Raw genomic sequence first — 22,424 nt, 5'->3', positions numbered from 1 at the left:
TAGCCGGTACCTCTCAACCTCCCGCACAAGCTCAGGCTCCTTCCCCCCCAGCGAAGTGACATTCCATGTCCCAACAGCCAGCCGCTGTGTCCGGGGATCAGGTCGTCGAGGCCCCTGCCTTCGACTGCCACCCAATCCACACTGCACCAAACCCCTACTGCTACCTCTGTGGGTGGTGAACCCACAGGAGGTCGGGCCCACGTCACCTCTTCGGGCTGAGCCCGGCCGGGCCCCATGGGCAAAGGCCCGGCCACCAAGCGCTCGCATACGAGCCCCAACCCCGGGCCTGGCTCCAGGGTGGGGCCCCGGCTGCGTCCTACCGGGCGACGTCACGGTCCTGGATTTTTTCTCCATAGGGGTTTTACTTTTTTTTTTTTCTGTGACATTTAATTTTGTGCTGGAAAAAAACCGAATGTTTGGAACTCTAAAATGTTTTTGTAATGTTTTGACTCGATCATGTAGAAATCATAAAATAGAAACCTATAACAAAGTTTGTATGGGGGGGGGGGGGCGGGAAAGGGGGTGCCAAGACTTTTGCACAGTCCTGTCTCAAGTATTATAAACATTGCAGAGGCGCGCGCGCTATGTGAAAACTTCCTGGAGCGTACGTAATGACGTCACTCCGGACGCTTGTTGCTGAGGTTACAAGCGGAAGTTGTGTCTCGTTCACCTGCTGCTCGCGCAACCAGGAAGAAGAGAAACTCGGTTGTAGTTTTATTCGAGCGAAGTTTACATTAAACTGTATAAAACGTAAATTATTTCTAAAGGTGATGGACAAATTAAAGAAAGTTCTGAGCGGTCAAGACGGAAATGACGACTTGAACGTGCTGCAGGTACCGAAGAGAAATAATTCCCACTTTATTTACCGGATCTCACACTTGATTTCTCTCAGGCCGTGTTCGTGTTTGTAATTTCTGCCCCAGCGCGAGCTGACACCAAGAGCTGTTAACTAGTTTAACTAGTCGCCTCGTCAATAACTGACAGGAAGTCTGTATGTTGTGTATAATAAAGTATCCGTGACGGTTTAAAGGTGTTCCAGGTAATGAGAGGACTTTGATTGGTCTTCAGTGTGTTCACAGATCTACAACCCCGAGTCCAAAAAAGTTGGGACAAAGTACAAATTGTAAATAAAAACGGAATGCAATAATTTACAAATCTCAAAAACTGATATTGTATTCACAATAGAACATAGACAACATATCAAATGTCGAAAGTGAGACATTTTGAAATTTCATGCCAAATATTGGCTCATTTGAAATTTCATGAAAGCAACACATCTCAAAAAAGTTGGGACAGGGGCAATAAGAGGCTGGAAAAGTTAAAGGTACAAAAAAGGAACAGCTGGAGGACCAAATTGCAACTCATGAGGTCAATTGGCAATAGGTCATTAACATGACTGGGTATAAAAAGAGCATCTTGGAGTGGCAGCGGCTCTCAGAAGTAAAGATGGGAAGAGGATCACCAGTCCCCCTAATTCTGCGCCGACAAATAGTGGAGCAATATCAGAAAGGAGTTCGACAGTGTAAAATTGCAAAGAGTTTGAACATATCATCATCTACAGTGCATAATATCATCAAAAGATTCAGAGAATCTGGAAGAATCTCTGTGCGTAAGGGTCAAGGCCGGAAAACCATACTGGGTGCCCGTGATCTTCGGGCCCTTAGACGACACTGCATCACATACAGGCATGCTTCTGTATTGGAAATCACAAAATGGGCTCAGGAATATTTCCAGAGAACATTATCTGTGAACACGATTCACCGTGCCATCCGCCGTTGCCAGCCAAAACTCTATAGTTCAAAGAAGAAGCCGTATCTAAACACGATCCAGAAGCACAGACGTCTTCTCTGGGCCAAGGCTCATTTAAAATGGACTGTGGCAAAGTGGAAAACAGTTCTACGGTCAGACGAATCAAAATTTGAAGTTCTTTATGGAAATCAGGGACGCCATGTCATTCGGACTAAAGAGGAGAAGGACGACCCGAGTTGTTATCGGCGCTCAGTTCAGAAGCCTGCATCTCTGATGGTATGGGGTTGCATTAGTGCGTGTGGCATGGGCAGCTTACACATCTGGAAAGACACCATCAATGCTGAAAGGTATATCCAGGTTCTAGAGCAACATATGCTCTCATCCATACGACGTCTCTTTCAGGGAAGACCTTGCATTTTCCAACATGACAATGCCAAACCACATACTGCATCAATTACAGCACCATGGCTGCGTAGAAGAAGGGTCCGGGGACTGAACTGGCCAGCCTGCAGTCCAGATCTTTCACCCGTAGAAAACATTTGGCGCATCATAAAACGGAAGATACGACAAAAAAGACCTAAGACAGTTGAGCAACTAGAATCCTACATTAGACAAGAATGGGTTAACATTCCTATCCCTAAACTTGAGCAACTTGTCTCCTCAGTCCCCAGACGTTTACAGACTGTTGTAAAGAGAAAAGGGGATGTCTCACAGTGGGAAACATGGCCTTGTCCCAACTTTTTTGAAATGTGTTGTTGTCATGAAATTTAAAATCACCTAATTTTTCTCTTTAAATGATACATTTTCTCAGTTTAAACATTTGATATGTCATCTATGTTCTATTCTGAATAAAATATGGAATTTTGAAACTTCCACATCATTGCATTCTGTTTTTATTTACAATTTATACTTTGTCCCAACTTTTTTGGAATCGGGGTTGTACTCTACATTATAATCATCTCATCTCATTATCTCTAGCTGCTTTATCCTTCTACAGGGTCGCAGGCAAGCTGGAGCCTATCCCAGCTGACTATGGGTGAAAGGCGGGGTACACCCTAGACAAGTCGCCAGGTCATCACAGGGCTGACACATAGACACAGACAACCATTCACACTCACATTCACACCTACGGTCAATTTAGAGTCACCAGTTAACCTAACCTGCATGTCTTTGGACTGTGGGGGAAACCGGAGCACCCGGAGGAAACCCACGCGGACACGGGGAGAACATGCAAACTCCACACAGAAAGGCCCTCGCCGGCCCCGGGGCTCGAACCCAGGACCTTCTTGCTGTGAGGCGACAGCGCTAACCACTACACCACCGTGCCGCCACATTATAATCATCTTTTATTATAATTAATTAAATCATTCATCAGGCTTCATCTCTCCCTCATTAGATTAAAATAAAAACGCTAAAACATTTTCCCCCACGTTAGCATTTGTTTATTATTTGCCTTGCTTTTACTTTAGTGTTACTTTTAAATTGGTATTTATTTATTTATTTATTTTTATTGTGGGCTACATAGTTTATGTATTAGTTTCATCATATGTTACTTTTTATATTATTTTAATGATTGTATCTTTTATTTTATTTTGCACATTCTGCATTTTAATATTATTATTTAAATATTTTTTTCTTTCCATCCCTGCTATTATTTAATGAACAGGGTGTGTGTGGTTTGTTTTTTTGTTTGTTTGTTTGTTTTAAAAGAGGGATCTTAGAACATCTTATTATAATATTGGACCAGGTGGAGTAGTTTAAGTACCTGGGTTCCATTATTGAGCAGACAGCAGATTGCAGCCACGAGCTCAGGGCTCGGCTTGGAGCAGTAAGATACGCCGTCCAGTCATTCACCATTCTGTGGATGGACCGCATTATCCAGAAGAACACCAAGCTGAAATGCCTGAGGACGCTGGTATGGCCTGTGGCATTGTACGGCTGCGAGACGTGGACCCTGAGAGCTGCGGACATCAAGAGACTGATGGCATTCGAGATGGACTGCTACAGACGGGCACTGAGGATCAGTTGGATCGACCTCAGAAACAATGAGTCAGTCCTGGAAGAGATGGGCACGGAGCGGCAGTTCATGGCAACCATCAAAAGGCGGAAGCTACAGTACTTTGGCCATGTCATCAGGGCACAGAACCTCTGCACCCACATCTTCAAGGGCAGAATCAACGGGAAGCGGTCGAGGGGACAACAAAGACGCCACTGGACGGATGACATCAGAGACTGGACGGGGAGACCAGTGGGGGAATGTACGACCGTCGCCAGAGAGAGGAGATGGTGGAGAGCGGTGGTGCATGCTGTGTCCATGGTCCCCGACCCTCAACAATGAGGATGGGACTAGACAGACAGACAGAGAACATCTTAATTGAGTTATCTAATTTTCCCACCTAATATTATTTAGCCAGTTGGGCAGCATGGTGGTGCAGTGGCTAGCACGGCCACCTCACAGCAAGAAGGTTCCAGGTTCAAACCTCACAATTGGGTTCTACAGGTTCCACCCACAGTCCAAAGATATGTATAGGTAATCGTATGGGGCCGAGTAAAATTAAGTATTAATTTCACGAGTGATTTCGAAGTTTTGAAAATACGAGTGAAATTGATTCTTAATTTTACGAGGAACCATACGATTACTTGTTTATAATATATAGGGCCAAATTCATACTTTGGAAGCCATTCAAGTTCACATTTGTCATTCAGGTTTTCTGAACCAATCAGGGCGCAAGACTATCTTGCACGCTTGAATCAGTTTCTAAAGCGTCTTTCATCATGACACGGCGACACGAGGATTTTGAAAGTGGTTTACAAAATTTTATTGCAACTTCTTTACAAAAGCTGATTGCTAAATGCAAGAAAACTCTGTGTTTGATCTAAAAGGAGAATTTGCTAATTTTTGTAACCGTAACCAAGCAATGAACTTGCCAAGAGCATTTCAGAAATACAGCCCCGTGTTTAGGAAAAAAGCCCTCCTTGATTGACCAATCAGAATTGAGTAACTTGGCCCTATGTATTATAAGCAAATTAATAAACCCCCTCACTCTGTCAACAACCTTTGCCTTGCAAATGACCTTAACACCTTCTTCTGTCGTTTTGAAAAACAATGGGACAGTCCTGATACCTCCCCCCACAATCGCCACCTTCACTCCAACACCCCACCTCTCTTCAGGAACCCCCTCCTCCTCATCTCTGTCCACCTCCTCCCTCACCATTCAGGAGAGGGATGTTAATAGACTGTTCAAAAGACAGAATCCCCGTAAATCAGTTGGACCTGACTCTGTCTCTCCGTCCACCCTGAGAAACTGCGCCGACCAATTGTCTCCAGTGTTCAGACATTTTCAACACCTCACTGAAGACATGCCACGTGCCAGCCTGTTTCAAGTCCACCGTCATACCCATCCCCAAAAAAGCAAGGACCACGGAACTAAATGACAATGGAGCACTTGCATGTGACGTCACAGCCGATCCAGATTGTGACAGACGCCACCTTGTCGGTCAAACGCCATATTCCGCCTTCTACTTCTGGTTCTACTTCTGCTTCTACTTCTACCTTTTCTTCTGGAAAAACCTACTATATACAATTCTACTACAACGGCTGCGGCTACAAGCTCTCCCTACCTGTGCATGTTTGTTTTTTGTGTGTATTTTTGCGTGTTGTTCGTCTGTACCGGACTTCAATATCCACTACAACCGTATGGACTTACTGGACATTGGTTTCCAGCAGAAAATGACGGTTTGTAGCGATTTCCATCGCATGCACAACATTCCGGACGAGAAAAAAAAACATTCCGGACGAGATAGTGAGACCAGCGGGGTCTCCGTGGATTGTTATTGGAAGCAAAGCTAAGGAGGCGGCGCCGGGAGCAAAAGCAAGGCTGCAGAGCCGGCCTGTTGACTAAGCTCAGAAAACAGCCACTCAAACCTCCACTGCTAAGCCTCTACCTCTCCAACGCCAGGTAAACAAGACGGACGATTTTAAATTACAGCTGGAATTACCTTATTCTATTCTATAATCGGCTGGTCAGTGCTATACTCAATACTTAAGTGACTTACCCATCCAGTGAGGATCATTTTCTTGTTTACAAGATGCCACATCTGAGTCGCTGACAAATCCTGAATTTCTGTAAAGATAACTGTCCAGAGATTTATAGGCACGCAGTGCTTCACCACTGAACAGCGAGGGAAAGTTAATGAGGTAATTATACACGTCCGGGTATTCCGCTGGCAGTTCCATATCCACTGACACGGTCGTGAAAACTCCGTCCGGAAAGCCATAAGGGTCAATAATCTGTAGATCGTTTATTTTAGACATAAATCTAGTTATCTGTTCATTAGAAAAATGAGCCGTGTAGTCCGTCGGTTGAAATTGATCCATTCTGTACACGAGTGCAGCAGTATTCAGCTGTGCTGTTGACCGACAAGATGGCGGCTGTGTACTTTCCGGTCACGTGACTGCAAGATCTCTATAGACCCATCGCCCTCACCTCTGTGGTAAGGAAGTCCTTTGAGCGCCTTGTTCTCTCCCACCTCAAAGCCATAATAGACCCCCTTCTGGACCCCCTGCAGTTCGCCTACAGAGCCAACAGGTCTGTGGGCGACGGCGTCAACATGGTCCTCCACTTTATCCTCCAGTACCTGGATTCCCCAGGAACCTACTCCAGGATCCTGTGTGTGGACTTCAGCTCTGCGTTCAGTACCATCATTCCAGCTCTGCTACAGGACAAGCTGTCCCAGGTAAATGTACCTGACCCCACCTGCAGGTGGATTACTGACTTCCTGACTGACAGGAAGCAGCAAGTGAGGTTGGGGAAGCATGTCTCCAACACTCAGACAATCAGCACCGGATCCCCCCCACAACGCTTCGTTCTTTCTCCTCTACTCTTTTCCCTGTATACAAACAGCTGCACCTCCACCCACCAGTCCGTCAAGCTCCTGAAGTTCGCGGATGACGCCATCCTCATTGGACTCATCTCTGGTGAGGATGAGTCCGCCTACAGGTGGGAGATCGACCATCTGGTGACCTGGTGCAGCCAAAACAACCTGGAGCTAAATGCTGCGAAAACAGTGGAGATGATTGTGGACTTTAGGAAGAACCCATCCCCTCCTCTCCCCATCACTCCGCGTGGCTCACCAGTGGACACTGTAGAGTCCTTCCGCTTCCTGGGCACCATAATCACCCAGGACCTCAAGTGGGAACTGAACATCAGCTCCCTCATCTCAAAAGCACAGCAGAGGATGTACTTCCTGTGGCAGTTAAAGAAGTTCAACCTGTCAAAGACAATGATGGTGCACTTCTACACAGCTATTGTTGAGTCCATCCTCACCTCCTCCATCACCATCTGGTACGCTGCTGCCTCAGGGACAAGGGTAGACTGCAGGGTATCATTCGCTCGGCAGAGAAAGTGATTGGCTGCAGCCTGCTTTCACTTGAGGACCTGTTCGCCTCCAGGACACTGAGGCAGCCAGGAAAGGTTGTGGCTGCAGTCCCTCAAAGCCAAAACCTCACGCCACAGAAACAGTTTCTCTCCTACCGCTGCTGGCCTTATAAACATGACTAGTGACCCCCACTTACTCTGCCCCCGCCAGTACCATACCTCAGACTCCTGGTCCACTCTGCCCCCCCCAACCTCAATACATACATGAAAATCCCTCACCTTTCGGTGAAATTCGCCGTTTTGAAACCAAAATGGGTGACCTACGTGAATCGTGTAGATCCGATGAGGAGAAAAGTTGGGGGGGGTTTGATATTGACCCAAAGGGCAAGGAGGTCGCTTCGCGCCCATAGACAGTTCGTGCCGGTTTGCGCCTCCTCCTGCTTTGATATTGACGCCATTAGCGACGAGTACATCTCGCTGCGAAGGGCAAGCAGCATCATTTTGCGCCTCTTCTTCTGCTGGCCAGAGCTTGCACACATCAGTCAGAGTGCAGACCAGACCACCAGAAGCTGGAAGCTGGATTGTATCATCGGACTGAATTTCCTACTTTTTTCAAACTTTCCTGATCGCTATCAAAACAAACAAAACTTCCCGCTTGATTACGTCAGCATTCGAAAGAGGGCGCGCGCGTCTTTTGACAATCCCTGTGTCCGAAATTGCTCGCTCCTCACTATATAGGGCACTGTATAGTGGAGACGCCATTTTGTAGTGCTGTCCGTGCTGAAAGAAATCAAATTAAAAGTCTCAAATTTGATTTAATAAAAGACAGCAGCAAAGAAGAAAGTATTCAGCCTTGATTTAAAAAGAACTGAAAGCTGTAGGTACTTCCATATCTTGGCAGGATGAGTGGTATGCTGGGGCACCTCTTGCCAACAGACCAGGATATCCAGAGGGAACTTGTGCGGTTCAGTGTTGGCCTGACCATCCCCAGCTTCAAGGAGGGAGAGCGCATCGTGGAGTGGTGGGGTCATGTCTTCGACAAACCAGACAAGTACCCCTCCCTGGGTGCACCGGTTAAGTGTTGCCTCTCCATCTTTCATGGACCTAGAGTCGAGTCCTCATTTAGTCTGATGAATGATGTAATTGATCAAAGGAGTGGCAACATGAATGTGGAAACATTTGATGCAGTACAGACGGTCAAGTACACGCTGATGTCCAGGGGGAAGACAGCTATGCAGCTCTTTAGAAGGGAGGACGTGAAGTTTGGGGAAGTGGACAGAACATTAACTCTGCAGCAGCCACATACAAACACCAGCAGAGGGTGAACAAGGAGGAAAAGCAGCAGAGCAAGTATGGCTCTCAAGCAACTTGCAGTGCTCAGCAGGCCGAGAAACAGACTGCTGAAGGAGAGAAGCGGGCAAGGCTGAAACATGTGGCAACTCGGTGAAAGCGGGCCATGGAGACACTGGTGGTCCAGGCAAATAAAAGGAAAAAATGATCACTATTCCTTGTGTGTTCTCCACTTTCTTCGTTCTATTATTCGCATTTTTTTCCAGGGCATAATTTCACTATAACTACATGTATTTGAATTTGTATTTGTACTGTATGTCCTTGTGCAAATGTCAATACAGTATACTTAGTAAGGAGGCTATAATATTTATTCTGGGGGAGGACCCCCCAAACAAAATAAAACAACACCAGAGGCCACGTCACCACTCGCGCACCCTTCTCACCTTTTTCACCCCTGACCCGTTTTCATGCCTGTCAGTAAACAAGACCAGCAACCCCCACTTACTTTTGCGCCGCCCCCCACCCAACATACCTCAAACTCCTGGTCCACCTGCAAAAAAGACTGTTCACTGGACTTGCACATATCTACGTATACTGCGTATATTGCACTTTATTTTATCTTATTTCTATCTTGTTTTCTTATTTCTTAATATATTAGAATAGACCGTCTTTATGTAGCTCCTTTATTAGAATAGACTGTCTTTATTTAGCACCTTAACTCCAAGCCAAATTCCTTGTAGTTGCAACAATTACTTGGCAATAAAGCTGATTCTGATTAGTTAAAATACCCAGCCACTGGGGTTGCACAAGCCAGTGTATACTTAGTGCTGGTCCCAAGCCTGGATAGATTGGGGAGGGTTGCGTCAGGAAGGACATCGGGTGCGAAACCTATGCCAAATCAAATATGCGGAACAGATCCACTGTGGTGACCCTGAATGTGAGCAGCTGAAAGAAGAAGAATATTATTTGGCCAGTTCCTGTGTAGTGTTATAGATGTGACATTTGAACTCTTGTTGATTTTGTATCTCATTCACTACGTTTCCATTCATAACACATTCCAGTTTTTGCCCTTATTCCAAAACACAGTATTCCTACTAAGCTGTTTATATGACTAATGAAAATGACTGACTTTTCCGCTCATAGTTCCATTTATGTGCAGCCATGCATACTCTGATTAACGTAAAACACCCTTGTGTTGTTTTGTGGACAACACACAGAGCTGACCGTAAACAGGCAATAAGCTGTGTATCAGAAACTGACATAAAAACCTCAGCTGAGACACATATACCAAATGTGCTATATACATGTCCAAAGAACGCTCCTAAAGCCTGAATAATATATCAGCATATCTCATGTCCAAATTCGTAAAATCCAAATGGAATGTGTTGTTTACATGACCCGTATCGAATATTAGTGTGTATGTGTAAACATTCTGAATGTCTGTACACGCGTAGCGTCTCTGTGAGTCATTAAGACGTCAAGTATACTACAAAAAACTATGAATATTTAGCCTGTACATTAGATAAATATGGTTGGAAGATGTTTTGAAGTGATTATTGACAGGATGTAGCAGTCACATGGTTAAAGGGCTAACTGATCTATGGAATGAACCGGAGCTAATTGGGAAATGGAAGTATTTTTTAAAAATATATTGTATTCTATTGTTCTGTATATATTTTTGGTGATATCTTGGTCCGCTTGTTCTACAGGCAGCTGGAGATGCGACTACGCTGGGCTGGGGAACGCGCGTCAAGGCTTTTATCGCCTGCTTTGTTTTTGGTGTCGTCTGTTCCATCCTGGTAAGTCGAGTCTAATGTTGTTCTGTGTCGGGGCTGCCAACAAGGTGTTTATTGAAATTTTTTTTTTATTCTCGATAGTCTGAAAAACTAAGTGACGACGTGCCATGGGTTGCTAAAATAAACAATGTCAAAAGCAGTGTTTAAAGACGCACAGGCAGAATGGAAACGTTCAGAGTAGAAAACTCATCCGTTCAGAAACTGTGGCTTTCGTAAAAAGTGTTAGAGTGAAACAAAACACAAGCACGCGTTCATCAGGGATTCAAAACAAACAGAATGAATGAATTTTTCTGTGAATATAATCGAATACACTCTTTCCATATTCCTCCAGCGTGATTTCAAGAACGCGTAGAGTAAACGAACATTTTTCCCAACCTGCCAAAATTCGTCACTTCCTGCTTACGTGGCGACAGGAAGACCTGACGTTAGATACAGTGAGTTTTCCAAAGACGTGTTGATGGCGGGAAAATCCGTTTCAACAGTATTTTTCATACGATTCTGCATTCACGTGCAAATTAGCAGGGTGATCTGGAAATGTTCAAAAAGCACAGAATACACACTTTTCTGGTTTTATTTCTACCCTGGCTTCCTGTGAGCAAAGAAGATATCGTTGTTCTCATCGAAATATCTGTATTAACCATTGTTTTATTTCATTCTAACTGGTTGGAAGGGGGCGTGGAATACTGGGGCAGGAAATGGAAAAATATTGTTCAGAGCGAATGAAAATGTCATAGCCATGAATGAATCACTGAAAAGGTAACCTGTTGCCATTTAGTCATGTTAGTCGCTTATCTGGACGTTTGAAATCAATAGCCGGATCGAAAATTTTAGCTTAATTGAATCCCGCTGATGTTGTACATCTAATGAGCACTGAGGTTGGAAAAAAAAAAATGTCGGTGATTGCTGATGAAAACCTTTTGTGTTGAGTTTTTACTCCGTCTGTATGTTCTTTATATGGTTGTGTATAAACGTCTTAGACGCACACATACTATATATTTAAGAGTTATTCCACGAAATCGAGTCGTACATAAGCTGATAGCCAACTTGGTGCTATGCGCCTCACTGGCTATCAGCCATGTACGATGAGATTGAGTGGAATAACTGTTGTATTCTATCCACATTCACTGGATTTTGAGAAACGGAACATTTTTATTTTTACGTTTTGCAAATTCGATAAATAACTTATTACAAAACATCTGAAAAATCATTTCCACTTGGAATGTAAACAAACTGGTGAAATGACAGGAGAAATTTGAGAAAAATGGAAGAATAATAATTCTTGGAAAAAAAAAACTTTCTTACCATCAAATACTTTCATTCCATATTTTGTTGCCTTTTTTGGGGGGGGGGGGTTGTTTTCGAGTAGTTTTGATTTCGTCCTCGGTTGGTTCAGCAACACGCGCCGCCATTTTGTTTTTCTCTACTCACGGTATATGAGCGGATATCCTAGTCGTAGAGTAGCCAATCGGAGCGCGCGATTGCTCATATCCAGTGAATGTGGATCAAATAAATATCCATATAGAGTGTACTACATACGTTACTTCACATATCCAGGGATCGTGCTTGCTCTGGGTTCCTAGAAGAGGACTGATCCTGTTTGCCGTCTTCTACACCTTTGGCAACGTTGCCTCGCTCCTCAGGTAAGCTTTATCAGCGCACGTGAATGTTCAATATCGGACGTGTTTCGAGGCTCGGCTGCAGAATCGTGTCTTTTGTTTGCGTTCCAGCACGATGTTCTTGATGGGTCCGTGGAAGCAGCTGAAGAGGATGTGTGACAAGACGAGAGCACTGGCAACGGCCGTCATGATCGTGAGCGCGCGCACCCACACCGATGCATTGTCCGTATGAAGGCAGATTCTGTGCACTATTTCTATCCATGTTGTTTATGCTTTGTCCAATTTATAAATAATTTTGCTCTTTTATTTTAGATATGCCTCGTGTTGACACTTTGCTCTGCATTTTGGGTAATTATTTTTGGTATATTTTATAAGTTCTGTCTATAAATATGTATATTTTTTGGTTTAATGTATGTAGATTAATGACATATGTGCTGTTATTAATTCATTTCATGATCATATCATATGATAATTGCCTTTATTTATTTATTTTCAGTCCTCACATTTTACGTAAGCCCTGTTTCTCAAACTTTCACATTAAGAGATTCTTCTAGAAATCTGTCCAAAGCAAGCCAGATGTCGTTCTGTTGCCTGTCTACTGAGACCGATGTTATCTCAGGAATATAAACACTGCCTACTAAGGCCAAGTTTACATTAGACCGTATCTGTCTCGTTTTCTTCGCGGATGCACTGTCCGTTCACATTAAAACGCCGGGAAACGGGAATCCGCCAGGGCCCACGTATTCAACCCAGTTCGTGTCTGGTCCGGTGCTGTGTAAACATTGAGAATACGCGGATACGCTGTGCTGAGCTCTAGCTGACGTCATCATTGGACAACGTCACTGTGACATCCACTTTCCTGATTTGCTGGCGTTGGTCATGTGACGCGACTGCTGAAAAACGGCGCGGACTTCCGCCTTGCATCACCTTTCATTAGAGTATAAAAGTATGAAAATACTGCAAATACTGATGCAAATACTGCCCATTGTGTAGTTATGATTGTCTTTAGGCTTGCCATCCTTCCACTTGCAAGTGGTAAGTGACTTGCGCATGCTGCCCGATATGCACTGGGATCACACACACAGCGGCTCAGTCTCGAATCACTGCTCGTGCGCTTCACTCGCGCGCTCTGTGAGCTGCGCAGGGCCGGAGTGCGCACCCTCCAGAGGGCACTCGCTGTTCAGGGCGGAGTGATTTGGAGCGCAGGATGCCTGCGGAGCCGAGCCACTGAGGAGAAATTTACACATTACACATTTACACATTTCTACTTGCGTGCCGTCTAATTAGTCACGTGATTAGCGTATCCGTGTATTGGCGTTGCTGTGTGCACGCGAATCGTGTATTGGCGTTGCTGTGTGCACGCTAATCGTTTTTAAAAACGTTAATCTGATGATCCGCTGATACAGTCTAATGTAAACCCCACCTAAATGAGTTCATTAAGGACTTTGTGTTAATTATATTGTGATGTATAACTGATTATCAGCACATACAGTACCTCCTTTAACTCTTACAGTCCCAGTCAAAAGTTTGTACACCCCTCCTGTACTCATTCATAGGTGTTTCTGTTGTTTTTAACTATTTTTATTATTCCCCTGCTCCGGGATGTGTGTGTGTGTTTATACTGGTTTACCTCTGTCTGTCCATCCGTCCATCCGAAACACCCTTTTTCTCAGCAACCACAAATCATAGCCACTTGGTTCCAAGCTTCAGCTTGGGATTCTATACCATCTATACCGTTTTCAGGTCTGTCACACATCGACTTCCTGTTTACCGACTGAACGTATTTACGAAACGTATAGGGTGGATTTTGACGCTGTTTCAAGAAGCAAAATGCTATTTTGAAATAACAGTTTCCCAGGATGCTATTTGAAATCCCTGGGGAGAACACTGCTCTTGACTTACTTGTTTCAGGGTAAATTATTTGTTGAAGTCAACATTCATAAGTGTCCTATTCCTTCGATTGCTTGCATTCTGATATAAGCGAGAGCGGGGGGGGATACGTAAGTGAGCAGTAGCTCACAGTTAATCTTGTTTCTACACTGTAGAACAACACTGAAGAGATCACAACTATGAAATAACATCTGGAACATATATGGAGTTATGTGGTAAACAAAAAAAAAAAAAAAAGTGTTAAACAAAATATGTTTGGTATATTTTAGATTCTTCAAAGTAGCCAGCGTTTACCTTGATGATGTTTTGCACACTATTGCCGTTATCTTAACCAGCTTCATGAGGTAGTCACCTGGAATGCATTTCAATTAAGAGGTGTGTCTCGTCAAAAGTTAATTAGTGGACGAGTTTCTTGCCTTCTTAATGCGTTTGAGATCAAGTAGTAAATAATAAAAATACAGTAAATATTTGACACCACAACTGTAGTAATCCATATTATATCAAGAACCGCTCAACTAAGTAAAGAGAAACGACGTCCATCGTTACTTTAAGACATGAAGAAGTGACTTTTAATTAATAAAAATGAAGAATAACCATTTGAATGAGATGATGTGTCCAAACATTCGAGTGGTACTGTATGTTTGCGGAGTATTGATTTGGGAAACGAGTTACCAGCCTGTGCACTTTGTTGATTTCCCCATCAGTGGCAGAACAAGGGCCTCGCTGTTCTCTTCTGCATCCTCCAGTTCCTGGCTTTAACTTGGTGAGTGGACCACTTACTCAATTCACAGCCACCGTGTTGATAAAAACGTTCAGCATAAACGTGTGACATTTTCCTGACTGTTGACTTGGACGAAGCACAGACGCTGGCTTCCTCTCTTCTGGCAACAAAATGAAATGGTGATTTTTTTATTTAGGGGGAAAAAAAGCCAATTATTTCTCCAGCACGCTGCCAGATTCGTTGTGAGTGTGTGGTGGATGTTGTGGGCTTTGTTCTCGCTGTAGAGTTAAATTATGTTTTTGTTTTTTAAGAAGATGGGTTTTAGTGTTGAAAAATGGCATCTCTTTATTAAGTAGAGAGTCAAAGAAATTGTCAGACGTGTGATATTTTTACGTGATGCAATAACAGTGACGGCCGTCATTCAAATCACAGGTTTGTATTAATGCACTGATTCTACGTTATAGGTTGTTGTTGTTATTTATACCCCCATCAGCCATAACATTAAAACCACTGAGAGGTGAAGAAGTTAATAACATTGATTGCCATTACAATGGCGCCTGTCAAGGGCTGTGATATACCTGTATTAGGCAGCAAGAGAACAGTCAGTTCTTGAAGTTGATGTGTTGGAAGCAGGAAAAATGGGCAAGCGTAAGGATCTGAATGACTTTGACAAGGGACAAATTGTGATGGCTAGATGACTGGGTCTGAGCATTTCTTTTTACAAAACACATCTTGTGGGGTGTTCCTGGTATGCAGTGGTTAGTACCTACAGAGATGCCTACTAGTACGGATTGGCCGTATTTTGTACGGAAAAGTTACGTAAATGCGATGTTACGGCAAACAGTGTTATTCTGTACGGAATTATTATAAAGTCTTAATAAATTCCAGTGAGTTGTTTTTAAACGTCCAAGCGACTTTTTCAATCCATGCGCGATTCACGGCTATTTATTTTTACGACAACCGCACGTGCCGTGTGTGACATGCGCAGATTCCGCACATTTGTTCGCACTATTTTCGCTCGGCATCACACACGCATGGTGCTGCTTCTCAGTGGTGGAAATGAAACGCTCAGTATCGGGACAAGTGAAACACAGGTCTCAGGTGTTCCTCCCACGATATGCGGTAGAATGGCCGTGCATTACACCCAGTCAAAAGGGCAATGGATACGCGCACTGCAAACTGTGTAGAACTGACATTAACATCACTCATGGCGGTCGCGATGACTGCAGGCGACATGTCAACTCCAAAAAACATATGGAGTATGCTGAAATGGTGAGTCAGGCAGAAAGTAAATCTGGTGGTATCCAGCAGTTTTTTACGAAATGTGTGGATGAAAAGACACGGAACGTGACACGTGCTGAAGCGGTGATGGTTGACCTGTGCTTGGAGTTGAACTTGCCAATTAGTGCCATGAAATGTGAGTTAAACTTATTCAGTTTGTTTTTACATGTATGATTTTTATTCCCTGAAATATCAAACACTGGCTGTACTTCTTTAATTCAAAGTCTTTTCAGTGTTGCAAGTACAAATGTACATGTAGTATGAACAAAAACAGGATTTTATGATGTGTTGTTAGGATTGTGGCAAAAAATTGATCATTCCACTGTTTTAAATACAATTATAAATGTCATTTTATTCAATGTCTCTTCTGAAGCATTATGCTGAAGTATTTATATATTGGGACATTAAGATAATGTCGGACTCTCTGGCATGAAATAAGAAATTTTTAAAAAAATTTTATTAGAATCCGTTAACAGGTAGAACATTTTGCCAGGCAATATAATATAATACTTTTGAGGAGTTACATTCAATACCAATGATTGGTAGTCAACCGTAATGTCTGCAAACAGGGAACACTATTGTATTTAGAAAAATGTGATATATCGTATGCTCTAGAAATTTGTTGAGTGGAAATTCAATTGAGATGGCTGCTCGTGTTTTGTTTATTCAATTCACACAAAACAGTACTTTTTAATAATTTAAATCTTAAACATATTGGTATATACACCTCTTTATAATGGAAATGTGCATAAATTAATGTTACTGAAAGTCATTCCAAAATACTGAAAAATGTTTTCAAGAATACTGAAATTCAAAATTTGGGGTAGGCATCTCTGTACCTACCAAAAGTGTGGTCCAAGGATCCAAAGGACAACCAGTGAACCGGCGACAGGGTCATGGGTGTCGAAGGCTCATTGATTCACATGGGGCACAAAAACTAGCCCATTATGGTCCAATCCAGAAGAACTACTGTCATACAAACTGCTGAAAAAGTTAATGCTGGCTCAAACAGAAAGGTGTCAACCCACAAGATGTGCCTTTTTTTTCCCCCCAGATGCTCAGACCCAGTCATCTAGCCATCACGATTTGTCCCTTGTCAAAGTCACTCAGATCCTTACGCTTGCCCATTTTTCCTGCTTCCAACACATCAACTTCAAGAACTGACTGTTCTCTTGCTGCCTAATACAGGTATATCACACCCCTTGACAGGTGCCAGTGTAATGACATAATCACTGTTATGTTATTCACATCACCGGTCAGTGGTCATAATGTTATGACTGATTGGTGTGTAGTAACAGAGTTATACAGAGACTTGTTTCATGGAGGTGCCACATAATCTACGACTAATAATACACCGATTTAAAACGGGTTGTTATTTGAGAACGAAAAGCTGATGAAGTTTTTAATCTGTCAGGAGATGTTTACTGACCAGTTATTGAAGGAGTCTCCAATGTTGGTGCCTTCAAGATGGAGAACTAGACGCTCCTGGGATTCTTGGTAGCTGCGCTTTTATTTTTTGTTATATATGAGAGAGAGAAAAAAAAGAGGCTGGTGAGGGAATAAGTGTTTATACTATAGGTGCTGTAATGCAAGTCGTCTCAGAGACGTTCCGGGTCATTTCCTGTTGTGACACTCGGGAGCTCGAACTGCTGTTCTGTGAAAGAAATGAACGACTTCTGCGTGTGCCGTTGCCCCATCAGTGATTAGTTTCCTGTAACAGCATGCCTTGAAAATTTTATTCCGTACTAACTTTTCTTCCGCTTTTCTGTCACAGGTACAGCTTGTCGTATATTCCGTTTGCCAGGTGAGTTTTGGGTTTTTTTTACACCTTTTTAAGCATCTATTCATCTGTTTCTGAAAGAAAAAATTTATTTCCAGCCTTGTCATATAAATCCAATTGTTTTGTCATGTCGAGTAAAATATCATTGTTTTATGTAAAACTGTAAGATTTATATCTTGAGTCAGCTCTTTGAAGTACAGTTTTCTTGTTTTATTTTAAATATGTTCTGTAAAGTACTAAAGCTGTAAAGTGGTCATTTCGCTGCCCCTGATTTAAATGGGCCCGGAGTCAAAGGCTCCATTCATTTGTGGCTCGCGCTCAAGTGACCAAAACAGACTTTTCACACTTCTGCTTTTTGGCTGCGGCCGGCTGTTTACTGATTTGTGTTTGTTTTAATGCAGGGACGCACTGATTAAGATGTTCTCCATGTGTTTCAAGTGATGTGTAGTGGCGTGTGGAGCTCGGACCTCTCTCGCCCCACCTCTCTCTCTCTCTCTCTCTCTCTCTCTGTCTCTCTCTGAGCGCCTGATCTCACTCTGCTGCACCCCGAGTGCCCACTGCTCGTGCACACTCGAGCGCCCACTCTACTGCCTGGTGTGCGCACGCGCGCACACACACTGCAGGTGTGTGTTTCCTCTCCTGATGCCTGGGTGCTCTCCAGGAATGTGTATCAATACACACACATTGCCTTTTACATGTCACTGAAGGAATCAGACGTGACAGGTGCCTCAGGTAAAGATTTGTGGGGGGGGAAAGGTTTCTAACAGTTGAAAAAGATTTGAATGATGTGTTTTGTTTTGTTTTTAAACTCACTGAGGCTGCACATATTTCCACCCTTGTACACAAAGCTCATCGCCCAGAACTTAACTAGAGTTACCACTGTCATGATTTCACTTTCAAGCTCACTTGGACATTCGGCTGAAAGTTCCAACTCCTGATATATCAACATGCAAAATCCTCAGATTCTCCTAAAGGTTTACGAAGAGGTGGAAGGGCATTGGGGGCGTGTCTTTAAATGACTGATAGAGGCTGAATTAAATAGTCATTCCAGACCAGAAGGCAGGTTTCTGGATTGAGGGTTTTGTTGTTGTTGTTGTTGTTTTTAAACCAACTAATTTATTCTGAGAAAGTGGCTTAAACTATTTTTTTTAAATAATTTCTACATAATTTTCATTATTCTCCTTTTGTTCTAGGAAGAAATGACAAATATTGACTATTGCACTTTTAATTAGTGACGTTCAGTCAAAAATGGCACTTGTGTGCGTCGATGAGATGCCTTTATAATTTCATATTTTATATGAGAGAATATTTTTATAAATAGGGGAAAGTTTGCTGTAAAGGTGCTTTTTGGAACCAGCCGCATGTCGGCTAGTCATCCTGAAATAATTTCTGCCTTTTTTTTTTTGGTCATTACATTTTAATTTTGATAAATTTGATCTCAAATATCCAGATTTAACATTCTCAGCGTTTCAGTGGTTAGGATGTAGCTTTTTGAGATTTTTTTTTCTCCTGTTATTATTGTTACCAAAGATCTGTCATCATTGTTATTTACCATTTCTTGGTGTCCTACATTTCCACAAAGCTTTTTTTTTTTTTTTAAATAAAAATACTGCTGGTCGTTCCAGGCCATGATGATGTGTTTGAGTTTGAGGTTATCCTAAGATGCATCAGTCAGAATTTCTTATATGCTTCTTTTACATGAAACACGAAAAATGGCTGAGACTTAAAAACAAACAACAATAACCCAGACCTGTGTTTTAAAAGGTTATAATGGCTGTTTGAAATGAAAGATGTATTCCAATTTCAAAGGATAATTCTGTAGTTTCCTTCGCAGTGTGTGAGTTTTCAAGCTGAACAGCTGCAGGAATACTTGATAATCATCCAGGAAGAGATTTCTAGTTTTCTTATTTGTGTTTTATGAGTTATCTTGTTGTTGAGGTTTGTCATGTCTTTTTAGTAACGTCGCCTATTTTTGTAATTCTTTCAAAATCTTTGACATTTCTGGTATGATGAATGTCTTCACTGGTTTCAGCAAGGTGTCTTGTGCAGCATCACTTTGCATCATGTTGTTGTTTAGATGTTACTGTATATCCTACTGATGATGAGCTTCTGTGCTGTGTAATGCGTAATTGCAGCCTTTATGAACAAATGTAATTAAAATCTTATTTAAGGCTGGAGGGATTCCTGAGTCTTTCAGTCTTTTATCTGATGTAGTTGGAATAAATCTTTAATGTGAGTTTAAAGCCATGAGCTACGAAGCCGAAAAGCTCTTGCGGATCTCCATCTTTACTGCAAGTGACTATTTCGTGATCCTCCCTGCGCCTGGAGTGTTTTATTTCTATTCCCCCTCGGTGCTGTAATATTCAAGAGGCTTCGTTTAACGAGACCTTTCGCGCGCGTGAAGTCGTTAAATCCTGTAAATCTCCGCGCGCGCAGCTGCAGGATCAGGTTTCCGCTTCCCCTCGCCTGCTCCCGGAACATCCAGCCTGCTTTCCTGCTCTCAGGTTCGACTAAAGAGCAGTGGGTTAATGATGCGGACAAACCCGAGCACCTCTGACAGCACGGCTTCAATTAGTGGTGCTGAGACTTAATGCCGGCTTTAATACCGACAACATGCGCAAATACGCACGGGACAGTCAGAGCATCTCTCTCACTCTCACCTCAAATATCCTGAAAACAACACGGACTAATATTACTGCATTATCCAGAACTTGATATCCTGATGATGATGATGATCAGTAACACCACATTTCCCCGACATATATACGGTTTGTTTGTTTCTCAGACCGCCTATTAAAATCATTTTAACGTGCAAACATTAATTTCAGTTTAATTTCTCAGTTTCCATACAAGACTGTCCTGATAAGCTTATTTGTGTGTTTATCTTGCAGTAATGGCCTTTGGCTCTATGCTGCACACTCACCCGTCAAAAGCTTTTTTTTTTTTTGCATTTCTGTCACAAAAGATTTAATCATCCTCACTGTAAAAAATTTTACGGGCGGGTGTTGATTGAACATAGATTTTACATATCATTTGACTCAGAAATGTCATTTTCACTTAACCAGGTCGGCCTAATACACTTTCTCTCATTGTGATATAAACTAAAAATAATAACAATAGAGTAACTGATCCTAATATTTCAGTTAGTCTCCAACTTCCAGGCGACCAAAGCTCTGTTTTGAGGCAGAAATCAATTCTATACTTTCTTTGAGTCGAATTTCATAAACCTTGTCATGGACCTTTCACTCGGAAACTGAATCTGTTTTTAGGATCAAACTTTCAAAGTAAAAGGCACAAAGACCAGTCCGGTTTATTCCCCTTTTGTCCTGAGAATGTATGAGTTATTATCCCGAGCATCATCACTAACGGTTTCCTGAATATTCCGTCATAAAGGAATTTCTCTCCTCGATTTTAACCCGTTATTTGCACTGATACAGGCTCAGCGATCACCTCAGTGTTGTTCCAGAGGAGAGACATTTTTAGGAAATGCATATATTTTTGTTCTATAATCAGAGTTGCCGGTGTCCCTGAGTTGAGAGGTGCTGTGGTGTGTGATTTATACCTGTGAAGAGGATCCTGTGAGAAGCTTTATACCTGCAGCTCTGTGCATTTTACACAAAAGCGGATTCGTGCCTCAGAGCTGAACTCAAATACATCTGTGGGAGAAAAAAAACAAACGTAATTAAGACTGGATTCAAATGTGCACTGTCATTGTTTATCTCCTGGTTTTTATCTCTTTGTTTATCTCTTTTTTTAATCTCCTGTTTATCTTTTGTTTTTACCTCCTTGTTTATCTCTTTGTTTTTACCTCCTGGTTTTTATCTCCTTGGTTTTACCTCCTTGTTTATCTCCTGGTTTTTAGCTCCTTGTTTTACCCTTTGTTTTTACCTCCTTGTTTATCTCCTGGTTTTTCCTCCTTGTTTATCTCTCTTTTTTTTTAAACCTCCTGTTTATCTCCTTGGTTTTACCTCCTTGTTTATCTTTGTTTTTATCTCCTTGGTTTTATCTCCTGGTTTTTATCTCCTAGTTTTTAGCTCCTTGGTTTTACCTCCTTGTTTATCCCTTTGTTTTTACCTCCTTGTTTATCTCCTTGGTTTTACCTCCTTGTTTATCTTTTTGTTTTTATCTCCTTATTAATCTCCTGGTTTTATCTCCTTATTAATCTCTTGGTTTTACCTCCTTGTTTATCTCCTGGTTTTTATCTCCTTGTTTATCTCGTTTTTTTTTAACCTCATTGTTTTACCTACTTGTTTATCTCCTGGATTTGTCTCCTGGTTTAATCTCCTTGTTTATCTGTAACATCAAGCGTGATGCCTTGGGCTTTATTACGGAATAATGACTTAATGGTTTGAATGTGAATGCATGGAGTGCACGTGATTTAAAGGAGATCTCTAAAAATATTGTTCACATGTCCGTGCAGTGGTTTGAATACCGACTTGCTTGTAAAACGAAATAATTCTTTCCCTGCGTGTCCATGAGAAACTTCTTCCATGAGATCATCTCTAACCCAGTCATGGTGCCTCCTCAGAACATTTAGTCTTTACCAGTTTATAAACTCGTTAGTTTGAAATGTTTTGGACGAAAGCTCGAAATTAAATGAAAAGCCTGTTCCGGTTTAACACCGGTACCCGTGAGAAAGCGATGATGCTGAAACGGTGCTGCGCCTCTTTCATTTTAACTCAAGTCTGAAACTCGGAATTAAGGAGTCGCTTAATGAGTCCAGAGCCACGTGACTGCGGGGGTCTTAGCTCGCGCGCTGTCCGGAGGATGGAGTTGGACTCGGAGCGCGGGAGCTGAGCTTCGAGTTTCTCATCAACACGCAGGAAAAGTTTCCAGCCGAACTATTCATTATCACTTACTTTTGATTTCGGTCTCGCGCTCAACCGCGCCGACTTTTTCTCAGAGTCGGTGTCTCGTGCGCTC

At 42.5% G+C, this 22,424-nt stretch overlaps 1 protein-coding gene across 1 annotated transcript; it reads left to right on the top strand.

The window, feature by feature from the left end:
• Window positions 1–656: 656 nt before the first annotated feature.
• Window positions 657–19,676, top strand: sft2d2b (SFT2 domain containing 2b). Its single transcript, XM_060918794.1, has 8 exons — window positions 657–833; window positions 10,127–10,216; window positions 11,768–11,853; window positions 11,941–12,022; window positions 12,142–12,177; window positions 14,424–14,482; window positions 17,496–17,525; window positions 17,903–19,676. Exons 1-8 carry the CDS (start codon window positions 771–773, stop codon window positions 17,940–17,942), a joined length of 486 nt encoding a protein of 161 aa, XP_060774777.1. The 5' UTR covers window positions 657–770; the 3' UTR covers window positions 17,943–19,676.
• Window positions 19,677–22,424: the final 2,748 nt, after the last annotated feature.

This window comes from Neoarius graeffei, chromosome 4 (genome assembly GCF_027579695.1).
Source record: "Neoarius graeffei isolate fNeoGra1 chromosome 4, fNeoGra1.pri, whole genome shotgun sequence".
Lineage (NCBI taxonomy): Eukaryota > Metazoa > Chordata > Actinopteri > Siluriformes > Ariidae > Neoarius > Neoarius graeffei.
The sequence above is the reverse complement of the archived record's forward strand: the minus strand, read 5'-3'. Positions and strand labels throughout refer to the sequence as shown.